At 44.8% G+C, this 18036-nt stretch overlaps 1 protein-coding gene across 4 annotated transcripts; it reads left to right on the top strand.

The window, feature by feature from the left end:
• Nucleotides 1–1623: 1623 nt before the first annotated feature.
• Nucleotides 1624–17995, top strand: LOC108681037 (collagen alpha-1(I) chain). Of its 4 annotated transcripts, none has more exons than XM_018169998.2 (21): nt 1624–1846; nt 4503–4572; nt 5076–5277; nt 5743–5959; nt 6361–6537; nt 6949–7020; nt 7556–7636; nt 9042–9149; nt 9874–9981; nt 10802–11021; nt 11444–11550; nt 11688–11862; nt 12212–12363; nt 12935–13195; nt 13642–13812; nt 14019–14210; nt 15028–15174; nt 15533–15587; nt 15947–16048; nt 16734–16901; nt 17118–17995. In XM_018169998.2, the coding sequence occupies exons 2-21, from the start codon at nt 4509–4511 to the stop codon at nt 17300–17302; spliced, it is 2964 nt and encodes a 987-aa protein (XP_018025487.1). In that variant the 5' UTR covers nt 1624–1846; nt 4503–4508; the 3' UTR covers nt 17303–17995. The 4 variants fall into 4 exon arrangements, with proteins under 4 accessions (XP_018025487.1, XP_018025486.1, XP_018025490.1 ...); XM_018169997.2 differs by lacking the exon at nt 9042–9149 and adding an exon at nt 8383–8490 and having other exon boundaries at nt 1625–1846; XM_018170001.2 differs by lacking the exons at nt 1624–1846; nt 4503–4572; nt 5076–5277; nt 9042–9149 and adding exons at nt 5297–5417; nt 8383–8490.
• Nucleotides 17996–18036: the final 41 nt, after the last annotated feature.

The raw sequence follows: 18036 nt of genomic DNA, 5'->3' as shown, positions 1-18036 counted from the left end.
TAGCCGTTCGGGGGCTGTGCTTTCAAAACCCGCCGAAGAACGCGTAGCAACTTAAGTGCACGTAGCGGCCTAAGTACACGTGGCAGCCAAAATGTACGCAGTGGCCGAAGTACACGGAACGGCCTATGCACAAGTAGCAATCGATTTCTACGTAATTGGCGGGTTTAGCTTGAAAATTTGTGAGTGATTGTCTGTTGGATTTAAACACTCGTAACTATAGTGCCTCTGCTCAGTTCGGTTATCTCCTTGCCTTCAGCTCATTGATGTTAGCTCCCTGGTAGCCTACTTAACTTCGGTAGACGCCCTACGCTGAACTTTGAGACTGAAGATACCCTCCTAACGTACCGGCAATCAACACAAGCTTTCAATAATTTACAAAGAAATTGTAATGGGCCCACAAACTCAGGAAAATCAAGGGGTCACATTGCTCGAACAAGTGTACTATTTTTACAGGTAACGTTGATTGGCGCTTTATTGGGCCAAACTGGACAAGAATGATCACCGCAATGGCAAAAAGTATATCGCTGTTTGGAAAAAGTTTCATCGATTTCTGTGCGTGTACAGAGCTCAGGTTATGGTAATAAAAGCTTATAAAGTTGTCGAGGGTTTGAAAAGCCACGCGGGTAACAAGATGGCGGGGCCACCGGTGCTGCTGGTCGCAACTTCGTGGGCGTCTGATGAGCGCAGCAGACGTCGGCACCGCGGCTGCCGCTGCTCGGCGCGTTCACGTTTTGCTAGACACTTTGCCAGCCTCTCTGCTATATGCTTAATTCGATCGACTTTGTTCTCTTTAATTCATTTCTTTAAGTTCTTTCTTTCTTCACTAATTTCGTTTTAGGTTTCAAGCATTGAAAATACTTCAGAACACCGCAAGTCTTGGGTCGTCTCTCTGTACTGGCGTGGAGCGTGCTTTATGTGTATTTCAAACGCACTTTGACATATATCTTTTATTTTCTTTGGCAACTTGTTTTTTTAGAATCTTAGAAGCATTGAATTCCTCACGTAGTCTCTCAGCCGTCGTACGTTGATGACCGGTTGTTGATGTATGCTGTAGTGAAATTAAACTTTGCGGTTACAAGGGACCTTACGATTAACGACGGACCTTACGATCAATGAGGGACCTTACGATTAACGACGGACCTTACGATCAATGAGGGACCTTACGATTAACGACGGACCTTACGATCAATGAGGGACCTTACGATTACGATCAATGAGGGCCCTTACGATCAATGAGGGTCCTTACGATCAATGAGGGTCCTTACGACCAATGAGGGACCTTTCGACAAATGAGGGACTTTAATTATGATCAACGTGGGACTTTATGATCGTCTTAAATATTTTTGAGGCTAAAACATTCGTAGAATTTTCAAGTCTACTCAAGCGCACCGAGCGCCTCCTGATAACGACAGTAAGTTCCCCTCAGCTCAACATTATATGCCATCCCCCCTCGTATGTCGAGGCAATTATATGTAATGCTGACAGTTCTATTAAATAAATTATTGTTAAGGAGAAAGCTGATGGTTTATGGTCTAAGTCAAGCGTCCTAGTGTAACGTCTGAAGGCTGCTAACGCTCCCCTCAGACGTTACTATACTGCCCTCAGCCCGCCCACGGCTGGCAGAGCAGGCTACCCTCAGTTTGGCGAGGGCCACGAGGGTGTCTGGTGGCGAGAGGGTGAGGGACTAGAGCCATGCAACGCTGTGTGGCGTAGCGCGCAGTCGCATTTGCGCGTCCAAAGTTTGTCCCTGAGCTCTAGTATTTTATTGAGTGGCGTAGTCAACTGAACAGTTTAGACATTACTAGTTGCTGTGAGGTCAACGGAGAAACCCAGCGCCCACTTTGAGGTGAGACCCGTTTTCCAAATAAACTTTTAACACTTATTTTCTAACTGATAGTATTTTAAAAGCATTAATTTCATTGGCGTATAATCAATTATCAGCCTAAATCTATGGGTATGTTAAATATCTAGAAAAATACTCTCGATTGACTTTGTTTTATATTGTAAAAATTAAGACATTAGACTTGGAATTTCATTTCACAATCTCTTATCCCGCAAAACTAAGGTGTTGTGGTATAGGTAACTTTAAGCTAAGGAAATCTCTCGGGCGTGTTGCAAAACTTATTCCCCATCCCTAGACCGAAAAAATTTCTAGTGAGCTTGTAGGCACTACCTGAAATGCCTCTATCATGTCTATAGTATCTTCGGCATTGAAGAATAGGTCTGGATAGGCCTGTCTAAGCTGTCTTATTAGAATCTGATGTACGATCTCCTGGCGATCTGTCTTAGAAGACGATCTCTGTCAGATTTAGAAGACTAAGTGCGATGTAAGGCAAAAAGACTCCTTGTAGTTGGCAGACAACACTCGCTCGGCTGCGTCCTCTGGGATGCCAGTTTCCATCCAAATGATCTAAAATGTTTCCTACTTCTCAATTGAAAATAGTATATGAGTAATGAAATAATGGGCCAATTATATAGCCATATGGGGCACTTTGAAGCCCTTTGTAGTTCCTTCATACCAGGATATTTGGTTGTATTTTCTTGCGGGAAGCACCTTAATCCTCGTCGGACAAAATACTTGTTCAAAAAGTAACGCACAAATTTAATCCGCAAACTGCCCTAACTTGCGGATTTGTCACTAACGGAGTGAAATATGATGTTTTCTGCGTGAATTGCAGGATTGTCACGTGCCGTAAATTTTCCATTAATTGTAGAGCTAATATAATCATTGAACTGTGCTTTTATAATGACAAGAATCCACTGAACCATTTCCGTTACTTGGATAATCTGGCTTTGGCTAATACACTTCGGTGTAAAGTGGACCTCCGCGATAAGCATCCATCCTTAGAGAGGCATGCAATTATGCTATAAGTCACTTGTCAAGCGAGATAGGCCGGGCTTTGAATAATGTCTGTAAAAGGATGTTAACTTAAAGTAGAGCTTGCTCCTAGTGGTTGACACGTTTCTGTTGTCATTCGCCTGCTTTTATATTTCAACAATGTGCGCTGCTATGAATGAAGAAAAGAGCAGTTTGGATTCCGGCGCTAAAAGTATCTGTAGAAGCGAGCAGGACAACAGTAGAGATGAGAACAGCAGCAGTTGATATGGTAGCAAAAAATCCTTATTCTTCTCGGCGCTTGTCAATGACTGGGAAATGTGTGTGTTTGCGAGTGAGTTTTACCAACCTGCAATGCAAGTAAAATATTGGGGTCAACATCCGTGTTGTTGACGTGCAAAAAAATGGATGTGCCTTCGTTGAAGGCGGCCTTCTGATGACGCGGCCTGAACAGCGCGTCTGTTTGGTCGCTTGCTGCCACCGCTGCCTGGGTGGCTTCCTTCTCTACGGCTTGTGTCTTGACAGCTTATAGGGGCTTAGATAAGTATGTATATTGTATTGTTCCTGCAGTCCAATACAATCTACCGATCTACATGACATTTTTCCGGCGTTCGATAGATTTGAAATAGTACAGATAGCTGTTACGGCATGTTCACATAAGGCATATCCTGTGGTATCTCTCTACATGCCTGCAGTAATTCAATCTTTTTATACTATCAAATAATGAAAACTAATCCAAGCATTATTCAAGCAATAAATATAAATTTGGATAATTTTGGGTTCAGTCAGCTGTCCAGCATCGTTGCAAGAAATCATGCGCCCACCGACAGTTTTTTTTGCGTTCTGCACGCGTCAGCGCTGATAGCATACGCCGGCCGGTAGAGGGGAGGCGCGTCATGACGGTGAATCAAAGTCTCAACAGTTCCGTCGGAATTCGGCCAAGAAAATAGTCTAATAACTGCACACGGGAGATGCCGGCTTGCTCAAAAATTTACTAGGGACAACAATAATCATAAAAGTTACAAGAATATGTTTCATAAGACTAAAGGGGTAGAGGCTAGGGCGACTGATTCACCTCGCACCGACCAACCTTCGCGGTTTGATAGAAAGTTTAAGCCTACATTTACACGGTATTGAGATATCAACAGTTTCGTTAACTCGTCTCTCTAAACACAAATCTTTCACAGTAAGTATTTTTTCCATTGGTCGAAAGCGAATAAAAAATTCTAGAGGAACCTTACGTAATAAGTGAAGAATTGTGTATTCCGAAAATTCGATTTTATCAGAAAATGAGAGCCGTAAAAGCTCGGTTTGGCCGATTGGTTGAGATACCATAGACAGAAATAGTGAGTTACGGTTCGAGACAAACAGCTGGCTGTAAAAATTCTGTTGTGTGTAGGATATGAGACAACTCAAACATGGCCTGATATTAAACTCTAAGACCACTAATTAAAAAACATTTCATGGTTCTTTAGAAACCATTCAATTGATATGATTTGCATCCATTATATACATGAGTGTATCGAAACGGTCACTTATAAGCTTTATAGATGAAATGAAATTAATCTGTGGAAGTTAATTAAACTAATTTTGATCACTCTTCTCTAGTTTACTATATTTTAACATATATTTATTCTTCTAAAATAATTTCTTTTTTTTTCCTCAGGCGGCCATGCGGCTGAAAATGCAGCAGCTGTCGCTGCTTCTGCTGCTCGTCGTGCAGCTGGCAGCCGCGCGTGAGTAATGAATATATATAGTGTTCCTGCCGTGTTCCTGCCGTGTTCCTGCAGTGTTCCTGCCGTGTTCCTGCAGTGTTCCTGCAGTGTTCCTGCAGTGTTCCTGCAGTGTTCCTGCAGTGTTCCTGCAGTGTTCCTGCTGTGTTCCTGCAGTGTTCCTGCTGTGTTCCTGCAGTGTTCCTGCTGTGTTCCTGCTGTGTTCCTGCAGTCTTCCTGCAAATATGCAAATTTATGAAGAATTAATGCTTGTAAAAATTGTCGATAAACTTCTATAAGTTACTTTTTTCTTGCATATTTCTTATTAATAAATTTATTTTTTTTTTCAATACTTTGGGCGGCGACGTGTTTAGTTTAATTTCATTCAACTTTACAAATCGTATTTTGTCCTACTACCTCGAAAACTTTAAATTTTCCCTTAGTTTCAATTCATTTAACTTTACAAGCTGTATTTTGTCCTACACCTTGGAAACTCGAACGTCTTTTCCTACGCGACACGCGCGCAGAGTACGAGTACGAGACGCTGGACGGTCCGTGCGCGGACTACCAGCCCGGCGAGGACGACCTGCAGGCCTTCGACTTCATCAGGAAGTTCAGACTCGACGTCCTCGAGGCGAGCAGCCCGGGCGTTAAGAAGGTCCGGGGCTCCAGTGAACTGCAGACCGCCTACAGACTGCATGCTGAGACTGACCTGCAGCTCGCCACTCGGTGAGACTGGCCTGCAGCTCGCCACTCGGTGAGACTGACCTGCAGCTCGCCACTCGGTGAGACTGACCTGCAGCTCGCTACTCGGTGAGACTGACCTGCAGCTCGCTGCTCGGTGAGACTGACCTGCAGCTCGCCACTCGGTGAGCCCGACCTGCAGCTCGCCACTCGGTGAGACTGACCTGCAGCTCGCCACTCGGTGAGACTGACCTGCAGTTCGCCACTCGGTGAGCCCGACCTGCAGCTCGCCACTCGATGAGACTGACCTGCAGCTCGCCACTCGGTGAGACTGACCTGCAGTTCGCCATTTGGCGACTCCGGCCTGCAGCTCGCCATTTGGCGAGTCCGGCCTGTAGCTAAGTACAAGAGAGATTGCACTCCTTTTTTCACTGTTTCCGCATCGAGCAAATCGCAAGACATCGCAGATTCAGGCCGCAATTTCTAGTTACATTAACATTTTATTTGCAGGGATATTTTCCCGCAAGGCTTGCCCCAGCAGTTCTCGCTGATCATCACCTACCGCACGCGCCGGCCCCCCACCACGCCCTGGGACGTCATGCGCATCACGGACATCAGCGCCCGCCCGCAGTTCGCCATCACCCTCATCCCCCAGAGGGAGAGTGTCGAGCTCACGCTACCCTCGCTCACGGGTGGCGTGCAGACCCTCGTCTTCCAAGGGGTCGGGGTGAGTGGGATCAGGGGCTACGAGCGCTTGATTAGATTTTCGTCTGTAATGCTTACAGTAAAATGATTTCCCAGTATTGCCACTCACAAACTTAGAGCTTTGCTTAATTATTTCCAGTTTTCGATAATTCCTAACTGCCATCTCAAATTACTTAATTAATTTCCTGAATTTATTCGATGTTAGTATGAGAAATTACTTCTATGGAGCGCAGGCTCTTTTTACTATCAGGGGCACAAGATAAACTTCAGCGTGTAATAAGAATTTATTGTTTTTATTTATTGTCCAGCCAGCAATATTGTTCTCACCCGCCACTTCACTTTAAATATTGTTTTCTTTCTTCATCCCCTCCTGTAGTGTTCTCGTCACCCACCCCTCCAGCTCAACTCTAACCGGTATTTCAGGCTCTGTTTGACCGTGAGTGGCACAAGCTTCACTTCGGCGTGTACCGGGACCGTGTGGTGCTGTACGTGGACTGCTACAGGGCGTCAGAGGAGTTCTTCTCAGATCCTGTGGGACTCATCGACGTCAACGGCCAGATCTACATCTCCAAGCAGGGCGCCTCGCTGCGCACCGTGCCTGTAATATAAGAAATACGTCCAATATAAAATATAAAAATTTGACACACATGTACATATAAATTAACTTATATATATACATTTACATACATAAGTCTGTCAATAGTGCGACTGTTTGATGAAATACCGAGCGCAAAGGCTGATGGAACCATTGCAGCACAATTAACGTGACGCGAGGTAATTTTTCTTTAAAATCGCGTCGCGCTGTGTTTTTGGTAATTAGCTTATACTTAATTGTGTGACAAGGAAAAAGATGAACGCAATCGTGCGACATGCTTTTTAACGCCAAACTTGTTTGGTTTGGGTTAAGGTTGTAAAAAGGGCTAATTAAAGGTTATTAAGGGTTACATATGTATTTTAAAATGCTATTTTAAAAAAAATGTCCGGGTTACTAAAGTCTACTAAATTGTTCAGATTGAACTGCAGTGGATGGTGCTGAGCTGCGACCCCACGCGTCCTGAGCGCGAGACCTGCGATGAGCTGCCGGTGGGTAGGACCCCTGAACCCCTAGTGCACCTCCTAGTTCCTAAACTCTATATACACCCTGAATCATTAGCGTACTCTCTAATCCTTTAACTCTATCCCCAGAACCCCAAGCGTGTCCCTAAAATCTATCACTGAACCTCTATTGCCTCTAACTCTCTCCCTTGAATGCCTGCTCTGCCACAAAAACTCCCTCGGTGTTTTTTTCTTACCTTTTTGATCCTTCCTTATATCCCATCTCTTATCCCTGTGTCTTTTATCCCATCTCTTATCCCTGTGTCTTATCCCATCTCTTGTCCCTCTGCCTTATCCCATATCTTATTCTTGTGTTTCGGCATACAACCGTCCTTTGAATAGACCGCATCAAGCTGAAGTTTATACCGTCCATAATGTGGTGCGTTGCCTATGAATTTCGGTACACTTACCCGTCGCATTCTTTACTTTCGATTTTTTCACAGTAAATACGAACTGGATTCTGTTGTGCATGTCAACCATTGATTACTTTTGATCTGACTACCTCCCTCCCTCCCTCCCGCAGGCCCGAAGTTCCACCCAGACTGGGCCCGCCCAGTGTGAGGTCGTCTGTCCAATCGGTCCACAGGGTCCCAAGGGTTTGGACGTGAGTATGGGGCCTCTCGCAGTTGAATCTACTATGAACAATAGAACATTGTTGTATGAATACGATATTAATATTCACAAATGAAATGGTCGTGTAGACACTTGTTTATATTTTCCCTATGAAACATAATATATGCTATAAGTTAGTTGAAAATTTTGAGCAAATAATCTCTTGAAGATAGATTCTTAAACTCTCATATGCCGTTCACCCAGACGATTAATTTCCTCAAGTCCTCCCAGCAACGCAAGATAGAGGAAGCTCCTGCGGTACCTATAATGCTAGCCATCGTCTGACATGTAGAAAACTAGAATTTACGGTCTTGAACTCATGACTTTATATTCTTTACGCTAGAAGTTAGAGCAGCAATGGGAGAAACGCTTAGCTGAGGCGGTGCAAAGAATCAGCAATGAAATGCATTAGAGAAAAAAAGAAGGAGCAGAGAAGCAGGAATGAAAAACAATAGAGAAGGAACAGACAAGCAGAAGAGAAGCCAAAATAAACTGTGTAACTGTTGATGTAAAAGGTTAAGATTAAAAGACTATTGCGAGTCAATGAATGACGATAGAGAAGAAGTTAAGGAAAATTAGAGCAGAAACGTATTACCATGAGAAAAAAACGTTGATTAAACGTTGTGTATGCAACCTGGCGCATTAGAGAATGAATACATGATAGCTCAGCCCTACAGTTGAACATTTAAAAATTAATTGCAGTTATGACCCCTTCTTTCTTCCCTAACCCTGGCCCAGGGTATTCCCGGTATGCCAGGGTCACGCGGGCCTCCTGGCCCCCCGGGCCCCCTGGGGATCACGGGCCCACCTGGGGAGAATGGGGAGCCCGGCAGTCTAGGCTTTCCTGTACGTCGGTCATCTTGCATTAAAACATTTGAATTCAATAACTTATTTGTTATGAAGTGAATCGATCAGGACGCGATTCAGACTTGTGTTGATCCGTTCAATCAACCCTAATTTTTGTGACTGCCTGAAGCGTTACCAATTTCCGAGACTCGGCCGCAATTTCTTGTGACGACTCAGCCACGACATAAGCGTCTCGTTTGAAATCTTAACCTATATACGCTCGTAATCCCTTCCTATGTTTATCTTTAATATTATTAAAACCTAATGCTCTGCTACTTGCTTATCTGATTGGCTTTGCGATAAACCGGACAAAAAAGTTCTCGGACATCATCTGCTGATTTTTTCTCGTATTCTCCCGCTTGCTAATTTTGTCAATTGGTACTGACCCGCCTTGGCCACGGCGACCCTGAGGCCCCGCCATGACGGGTTACCCGCGGGTTTTGCTGAGTAGGGGATGAGTAATGTTGCTGAGTCATCTCTTCCACCCGAGCGTGAGTTTATACATATGGTGGGGGAATAAATAATGAGTTATTGCCGCCCTCACGTGACAGGGACGGCGGGGCAAAAGGGGGAAGGAGGGCCCCAAGGGGGTACAAGGGGACCCTGGCTTTCCCGGGTTCCCGGGGCCACGAGGAATAGCGGGACCGCTGGGCCAGAGTGTAGGTATTGGCCCTGTTCCACGGTTTGTATTCGCTTGCCGTAGAGTGTTATCTTGGTGATATAATAACAAATGTATATAAGTTTAACGTAAGCTTTGTAACAGTTGAAAGAGTTAAACATCAATTTTGGTGCATGATTGAACCAACCACAATGTCGATTAATGGAGACCCGTTTTTATTGATATTAGAGTTAAATGTAATTGTTACTTATTTACTATTTATGAAGGTTTTAGTAAATAAATAAGGTTTAAAGTTCCTTATTTAGGCTGAGTTGAAGAGGATCGGAAGGATGCAGCTTATGAACGGTAAGAGCATGATCAAATTTTCGAGATTAAAATTATTGCTACTGAATATAATTTTAAAGCTAATTTATTTGTTAATTAAAATGTATTTGTTTATTGGTAAGAATTTAGGAATTATTCCAAGTTTCATCAATGTCATGATTTGAATGATGTCCAAATATTAATGAGTAAAATAAGTTTGTATTCAAAAAATAATTATAAAATTATTCTGTTTTGAAAAATTAGAAAAAATTGTCCTCCCTAAATTCCCATTTGTTATCGGTACGAAAGATAGCTTCACAGTGCAAATACGGCCAATCATAACATCACGCCAATACAGCCAATTCAGCAAGGCAGGATCATGACGTAATCCCCTTTCAGCTCCTGTACTCGTGTTTGCCAATTTTACTTCTCGTTTAATTCATTGTTGATTTATTGCATAGGGTCCACCTGGGCCCGCTGGGCCACCGGGACGCGCTGGCGAGCCCGGCATCATCGGCAGGACTGGCCCAGTTGGGCCCCAAGGCGTCGCTGGACAGCCTGGTAGCATCGTGAGTGATGGGCCCGACGTGGGCCTGGGGCCTCGATATATTTCACATTTAATGATAATACTTCAGATAATAGATGATAATAGAAAATAGGACAATAGATAAGATAATAAATGATCGAACAACAGATGAGATAATAGATAACAATGACAGATCATATGTCAATGGATAAGATAGAAGATAATAGGACAATATATCAGGTTAAGAGGCTGAGATGTTAACAAACTCATGATTCTCGTAAGTACTTTTGAATTAGCAGAATTAATTGTTTTGGTGTTAAATTGGAATGATCTAATCTGATAACTTGTAAAGTTCGTGGAACTTTCGAGCACGAACGTGGCTCTCGACTCTCGTGTATCATGTTAATGCTGTCGTGCGTATAGCGGCAGATTCAATGTTTATTTAAATCACGGTCACATAAAAATACTTTATTGCACAAGAAATTACAATTACATAGAAAATTTTCTTCACACACGACACTGTAGTACAACAAACGGGCATCCATTTGCTTCAGTCCAAGGCACAAGCTTTACGAACCACCAGAGCCTGCGTTCATGACCGCGTTCCTACTGCTGCCTTTTTCTATCCGCAATTTCACAGCACAGTTTCAGTACTCTCTAAAACATTCTTACAATTCTACAATGCAAACATTCTATAGCACTCATTCTAACATGACAACACATTTATTATATAAACGCCTAATAACTAACAATAAAGTAACGTTTAATATAAGACCTCTACAATTCGATAATATAGAATGGTGGCCGAACTCACTATCACCGCCAACATTTATTTATCATATGGTCCTTTCATTGCAACACAGGGCGCTGTGGGACCAAAGGGCGACATAGGGCCAAGAGGACCCATTGGGCCTGCAGGTCCAATTGGCCCCATTGGCCTGCCTGGTATTAAAGGAGCCCCAGGCGACGCAGTGCTCGTTGAAGGCCCCACTGGGCCACAGGGTCCGCCTGGATTACCGGGAATTGTGGGACGTCCTGGAGCTGACGGCTTACCTGGGCGACCCGGCAAAAGTGGCGAGATTGGTGAGAGTGGGACAGCTGTTTGGTGAGAGTGGGACAGCTGTTTGGTGAGAGTAGGACAGCTGTTTGGTGAGAGTTGGGACAGCTGTTTAGTGAGAGTGGGACAGTTGTTTAGTGAGAGTGGGACAGCTGTTTAGTGAGAGTGGGACAGCTGTTTAGTGAGAGTGGGACAGCTGTTTGGTGAGGGCGGGACAGCTGTATGGTGAGAGTGGGACAGCTGTTTGGTGAGAGTGGGACAGCTGTTTGGTGAGAGTGGGACAGCTGTTTGGTGAGAGTGGGACAGCTGTTTGGTGAGGGCGGGACAGCTGTTTGGTGATGGTTAAGCAGCTGTTCCATTTTCTTTACATTCAACATTTCTCCCCATTTTCCCGCGCATTAACCAAGGCTAAGGCTGTGTCAATGTAAGAATGTCCCCGGGTTGGCAGGACCCAGAGGCGAACCCGGGGTGGACGGACGGCGGGGCCCAGAGGGGCCCAAAGGCAATCCAGGAGAAAGAGGCCTTCCCGGCCCCAGGGGAGAGTTGGGCCCAGTGGTGAGAGACTCCCCATTTGTATTTTAATTACCTTTTATTTTGGTAATCAAAATGTGGTCTAATGATAATGATATTGTTGGTGATTATGATGGTGATGTTATTACTGATGGTAATAATTATGATGTTGATGATCACAGGGCCCTGCGGGACGACCTGGCCCCCCAGGTGCGATGGTCGACGGGGAGATGGTACCTGGGCCCCCGGGCCCTCCAGGAACCATTGGGCCACCAGGCCCAGCGGGCGAGCCGGGCCCAGTTGGGCCTGCCGGCCGAGCTGGAGAAGATGGCCCCCCTGGGCCCCGTGGGGGCAAAGGTACCCAATAATTTCGTAATTTTCATTATAATATATTACTAGGTTTACTTATTATATATTAAAAGCCTAGAAAATCATGAATACATGATAAAATAAATTGCATTTATATTTCATATTTGCTATCTATTTTCAAGCATGCAGGTTACCCCCACCTATTAACTAGGCTGTCTAGATGTAAATAAAATAAGATATTGAATGGCATTGTAAGCATAGGAATTCAACAGTTTAACAATGTTTATAAAAAGTGACAAATCCTTCAACTTTCTGAAGAATTATCTGTAGCCCAATTAATGCTGCCCTCCTAGAGCATATTTGCTTATTTTTTAAATTCTATATTTTTAATCCGCAGGGGACCGCGGACCTGCCGGCAATCCTGGCGAGAATGGGGAGCGCGGGGAGCCGGGACGCACGGGCCCCCCTGGGGAGGCTGGGGCCAAGGGACAGGCCGGAGTCCCAGGCATTCCTGGCCTCATCGGCAAACCAGGCATTGTGGGCCTATCGGTACGTTACGGGCGCTTGTTGGTACGTTACGGTCGCTTGTCGGTGCGTTACAGTCGCTTGTCGGTGCGTTACAGTCGCTTGTCGGTACGTTACAGTCGCTGGTCGGTACGTTACAGTCGCTTGTCGGTGCGTTACAGTCGCTTGTCGGTACGTTACAGTCGCTTGTTGTATTTTACAGTCGCTTGCCGGTACGTTACAGTCGCTTATCGGTACGTTACAGTCGCTTGTCGGTACGTTACAGTCGCTTGTCGGTGCGAAATTCGAAATCTTTAAAGGAGTATTATTAGAACTACCTCCGTTATTTGGATGACATGATGGAAAATTAGAGTATACCAGCATTTACTGGATGTAAGTTTGCATAACGAGCAAGTAAAGATAGTGATGACGAAAGATAGTAAGATTTTAAAACTTCCCATTTGCTGATAGGCAGTGGGAGTTTGTTGTTATACTGGATTATACTGGATTGCCACCTATACTGGATTGCTACAAGTAGCGGTACTTGAACTTGCTTCATGTTCACCCTGAGGATTAGTGAACAACTTTATGATAATATCTGACTTCCGTTTTGTAGGGTCCAGAGGGCCCTATTGGCGCACCCGGGCCCGCTGGGCCCAAAGGAGACCCTGGGTCAAGAGGCCCTCCTGGTTTAAACGGCGAGCCCGCCCCTCCCGGTGCACCTGGGCCCCAGGGGGCCACAGGAACTCCCGGGCCACGGGGTGAAGAAGGTCCCCCTGGTCCCGCAGGGCCCCCTGGGCCTCAAGGTGCTGCCGGTAATCCTGGAATGATGGGAATCGTTGGCCCCAAAGGGCATCCGGGCCTCGCTGGTCTCAAGGTGGGTCTATCTTGAGATATCCATTATAATAAATCGCGTAGTCATTGATCAAATGTTAATTTTCTAATTTAGTTTCTGTGAAACATGTTACTAACTGTTGGTGACTGTTACACTGTTATCCCTGCTGCTAGTGATGACACTGTTATCTCTGCTGCTAGTGATGACACTGTTATCTCTGCTGCTAGTGATGACACTGTTTTCCCTGCAGCTAGTGATGGCACTGTTATCCCTGCTGCGGATGATGGCCCTGTTATCTCTGCTGCTAGTGATGACACTGTTATCTCTGCTGCTAGTGATGACGCTGTTATCTCTGCTGCTGGTGATGACACTGTTATCTCTGCTGCTAGTGATGACGCTGTTATCTCTGCTGCTAGTGATGACACTGTTATCTCTGCTGCTAGTGATGACGCTGTTATCCCTGCTGAAATGTTGGCCCGACCTCACAGGGTGAGCGAGGAAAAGCGGGTCGAGATGGAGAAGTTGGGCCCGCTGGGCCCCCGGGCCCTATTGGGGCGCCAGGAGTACAAGGTCCCGCTGGTCTCAGAGGACGTGATGGGAGCAAGGGGCCAGAGGGCCCGCCGGGCCCTCCTGGCAATGTGGGACTCCCTGGCCCAATGGTTGGTGACACCTCTAGAAACTTTCAATTAATTTTTCCGAATTTTATGTAATTAATTTGTCTGAGAGAATTAGAGATTAGATTTAAATTAATATTCTTTAATATTTTACGGACGCATAGAATTTTATTGCAGGATTGTGTCAGGTTTCGTTAATTTAAATACTTTATATTTCATTTCTATTTTAATATTATCGTTGTTTTTCTCAGGGCCCGCCTGGCGTGGTGGGGCCAGCGGGTCCTCCGGGACTTCAAGGGTTCACCGGCAAGCCCGGAACCCCGGGCCAACCTGGACCCCCGGGGGAGCCTGGGCCCCCTGGCGTGGGGGGAGGGGAGCTCATCGCTGGGGAACGACATTATGGCCTCCCTGGGGTCCAGGGCCCCATGGGGCCCCCTGGCATGGTGGGTCAACATTCTCATTTTTAAATTTGGATTAATTTGAATGTAGGATGAACAATTAGATTATTTTTTCAGTTCTGGAAGTCGGCCTATTATGGGAGTCTCAAGGTGGAGAGATGACTGTAAAGTTTCATTCACGCTCTGGCGACTGAAGGGAAAGTTACACAATTGCGTCGTGTAACAAAGACATTGGTTGAAGATAACCATAAAAACATACATATTTTATGCAAAGTTAAGTCAGTGTTCAACTTCCTTAGAATTTTTTTCTAGTGGCTCGTATATTAGTAGCAACTGACAGACGTTACTAATAACAACTTACAATATTATCTATATATTTTTAATATATAGGTACTCATTCCCAATATAACATTATTTATTACAAATATATAATTGTAATACTACATCTGATGCTGCAGATGTTGCAAGTTAAGTTGATGTCGGTGCGACCACGCCACTTCTAGAAAATGTTCATTTTAAAAATGTATAGAGATTTTTTTCGCACTTAGAGTTACACAATCTTACACCAAATTATAGAGATTAACACAGGATACACAAACTTTCTCCAGGTATCATAAAGTTATACAAATCCACACTGAAACACAGAGATATACAGAGTCACATGGAGCCAGAATACACATGTGTGGAAATTGTATTGTATATTGAGAGAATGAACTTTGTATATAAAAAGGAGAGTGACTCTATGTATAAGTGAAGGTAATTTTATATACAGGAGAGAAGTAATTTTATATATAAAGTATATATACAGAGTAACGCCCTCATATATATAATATATATATGAAAAGAGTAACGCCCTCGACAGCCCGGCGAGAGAGGCGCGGACGGCGAGCGTGGACCCGCGGGCAAACAAGGCAACCCCGGGCTCCCGGGCGCTCACGGGTCCACGGGCCTACCGGGGCCAGCGGGCCAACGTGGCCCCCCCGGCAACCCTGGCGTCGATGGCACCCCCGTGAGTAATATTGATTATTTCGATTGCGATTTGCACATTATATTTTTTACATATTATGGGGGGATAAGATCATATTGAGATATTGAGGCGAATTGATATTGAGGAATAAGAACTTTTAACGTTATTGGGGGTGAAAATTTGTGATTATCATTTCTCGCGACGAAATACACAATGCTAATGGACATCATAAATTTAAATTTATATTATAGGTGCCGATATTTGATACGTATTTAAAAAAATTTGTTATCATAGTGGAAATTATCACATGGCATATATGATTGATTAATATCTAATTAAAGTCTATGGGTTTTACATAGTTTATTGCAATAAGAGTTTATTGCTCGGTATACGCGCACAGGGCCGCGAGTACACCGAGGCAGACCTGCGGGAGATCTGCGCCTCCGTCCTGCGATGTGAGTACAAATCCTGCGTGGCGTAGCGCAGGAAATGTAAGAGGCATGTTTAAGATGCAGCCAAATCCTGCGTGGCGTAGCGCAGGAAATGTAAGAGGCATGTATAAGATGCAGCCAAATCCTGCGTGGCGTAGCGCAGGAAATGTAAGAGGCATGTTTTAGATGCAGCCAAATCCTGCGTGGTGTAGCGCAGGAAATGTAAGAGATATGTTTTAGATTCAGCCAAGATAAAAAGAGAATAGAAATGCGAGCTTTGTTTGCTCTTTTCTAAATAATATTAATTTATTCCAAACATTGTTCTACAATTATTTAAGCGCTTTGTGCCTTCATTCAAGTTTTTTTCCATTTGCGTCCCCCAGCCCAGCTAACTGAGATTGCCAAGACCCTGCGTGGCCCACCGGGCCCACCGGGACAGGGACTGCGAGGACCTCCTGGCGAAGAGGGCGACCCTGGAGTGCCAGGTAAGACCCGCTAGAGGCTGTCCCAAGTTGCCAGACCCGCTCGCGGTTGTCCCAAGTTGTCGGAAGCATATTAATTATTTTTCTACAAACGGTAACACTCGTTACCATGCCTTTAGGAAAGATTATTTTTGACGACGGTCAATGTATCCGTATGTAAAAGGTTAAACCTTTGCCAACTGTTGCTGATTCTGGTGATCGCGCCTCAACCTACTACTAGCATTAACAAAATATCAGCAAGATATTTCAGTCTCAAATACTTGGCTGTGAGTTGAGGTTTTATATGCAGGGCAAGTTTTTTCAATCTTACTTTTGTATATTTTTCACACTTTTTCGTTTGAAGCCTGACGCTGTAAATGTATTGAGGCAGTTGGGGTGCGTATCCGCGATACTTATTGCCTTGGGATATTGCCGGGGAATTGTATTTTCAATGATGGAAATTTGACAAATGTGGGTTTGGACGAGGTCTTCCTCCGAATAAGGTACTTTATTTTAAAATTATCAACTGGATTTGGAACGACTTTGTTCGGGTTTCGGGATTTTGAGACCGTCAGGTATTATCAAAAATGATAATATGGCAAGTATTGTAACTCCCGGACAACGGTTAATCAATTCGTGTAATAATGATAAGAAAATATTAGAAGAATATTATTGTTTTTGAGGTTCTTAAAGTCGTCCTCCCGGGCAGGTCTGGCCGGCATTCCTGGTGAGGTTGGCCCCCGCGGGTACACGGGCCATCCTGGGGCCACGGGCCCTCAGGGCTCACCCGGCCCACCAGGCCCAAGGGGATACAAGGGCGAGCGCGGCGAGATGGGCGAGGGCAGAGAAGGCCCACCTGGCCCCGCTGGGCCCCCAGGTGGGTCTCCTTCTATGACAAAGAAATTGAAAAAAATGACCCAAAACTCCCTCCATTCTTTCATAGTTAGCTCTTATACTCGGAAAAATTCGTGATACTTTGTCCAAATAGTGTTTTTTTTTACTTATGTGGGTCATCCTAACCCAGTCCGACTTTGGGCATTAGTCGGGCTACAGAAAATTCTATCTTTCAATATCTTTCTCTTGAACGTCACAGGCCCCGAAGGCCCCAAGGGGACAGGGGAGCGAGGCCGCATGGGTGACCGAGGGCCCCCGGGTCAGATGGGCCGCCAGGGGGGACGGGGGTCTCCGGGGCCCCCGGGCCAGCCGGGCTACTGCGAGCACTGCAACGGAGCCCTGGCCTACTCCGCGGCCTCACAGGGCAACACCAAAGGGCCTTAGGGATCTTCTTAGGGCGTTAGGAGTCATTGAAGGGTTTTAGGGGTCTTCAAATGGTTTTAAAGGCCTTTAAAGGGTCTTAAAGGCTTTTGAAGGGTCATAGGGACCTTTAAAGGGTTTTAAGGGCCTTTGAAGGGTCTCAGGGGCCTCTAAAAGGTCTAAGGAGCGTTTTTAGGGTCTTAGGGCATTTTAAGGGTCCTTGGGGGGCTTTCAATGGTTTTAGGGGTACACCAAAGGGCAATAGGGGACCACAAAAGGGCTATAGCGTTCGTTAGATGGTCTTGGAAGTGTCTAAATGACCCATCAAATGGCGTAGACCAAAAGAGGCCTCAGTACCCCATAAAAAACCGCTCAGCCGGTTGCCGGTGGTGAATAAATGGCCGATTTTTAGCGGGCCAAAAATGTTTTTATGTCCAAAACAAAATTGTATTGGAATTTGATTATTCAAGCTGTATGACAATTAACTTTTACGAAGATGACTAGTAATTCATTTTTTCATCTCATTCACCGCTTGTCATAATCTAATTTGCTCAAGTCATAATAAATCTAAATCAAAATTCAATCCTATTAAACTTCAATTATTGAGATAAAGCAATTAAAGATTTCTTCTTCTTTCTGGTCTAGTAAAAAATAACAAGGCAATTGTTTCAACATGTCCTCAAAATTTGTTAGTAAACATTTCATTCAAGACCTGCACGGAGGACATTTTCTTGGTGACCTGCAATAGAGGATCAGGA

This window comes from Hyalella azteca, unplaced genomic scaffold (assembly GCF_000764305.2).
Source record: "Hyalella azteca isolate HAZT.00-mixed unplaced genomic scaffold, Hazt_2.0.2 contig15455, whole genome shotgun sequence".
Classification (NCBI taxonomy): domain Eukaryota; kingdom Metazoa; phylum Arthropoda; class Malacostraca; order Amphipoda; family Hyalellidae; genus Hyalella; species Hyalella azteca.
This window is presented reverse-complemented; position numbering and strand designations above follow the sequence as displayed.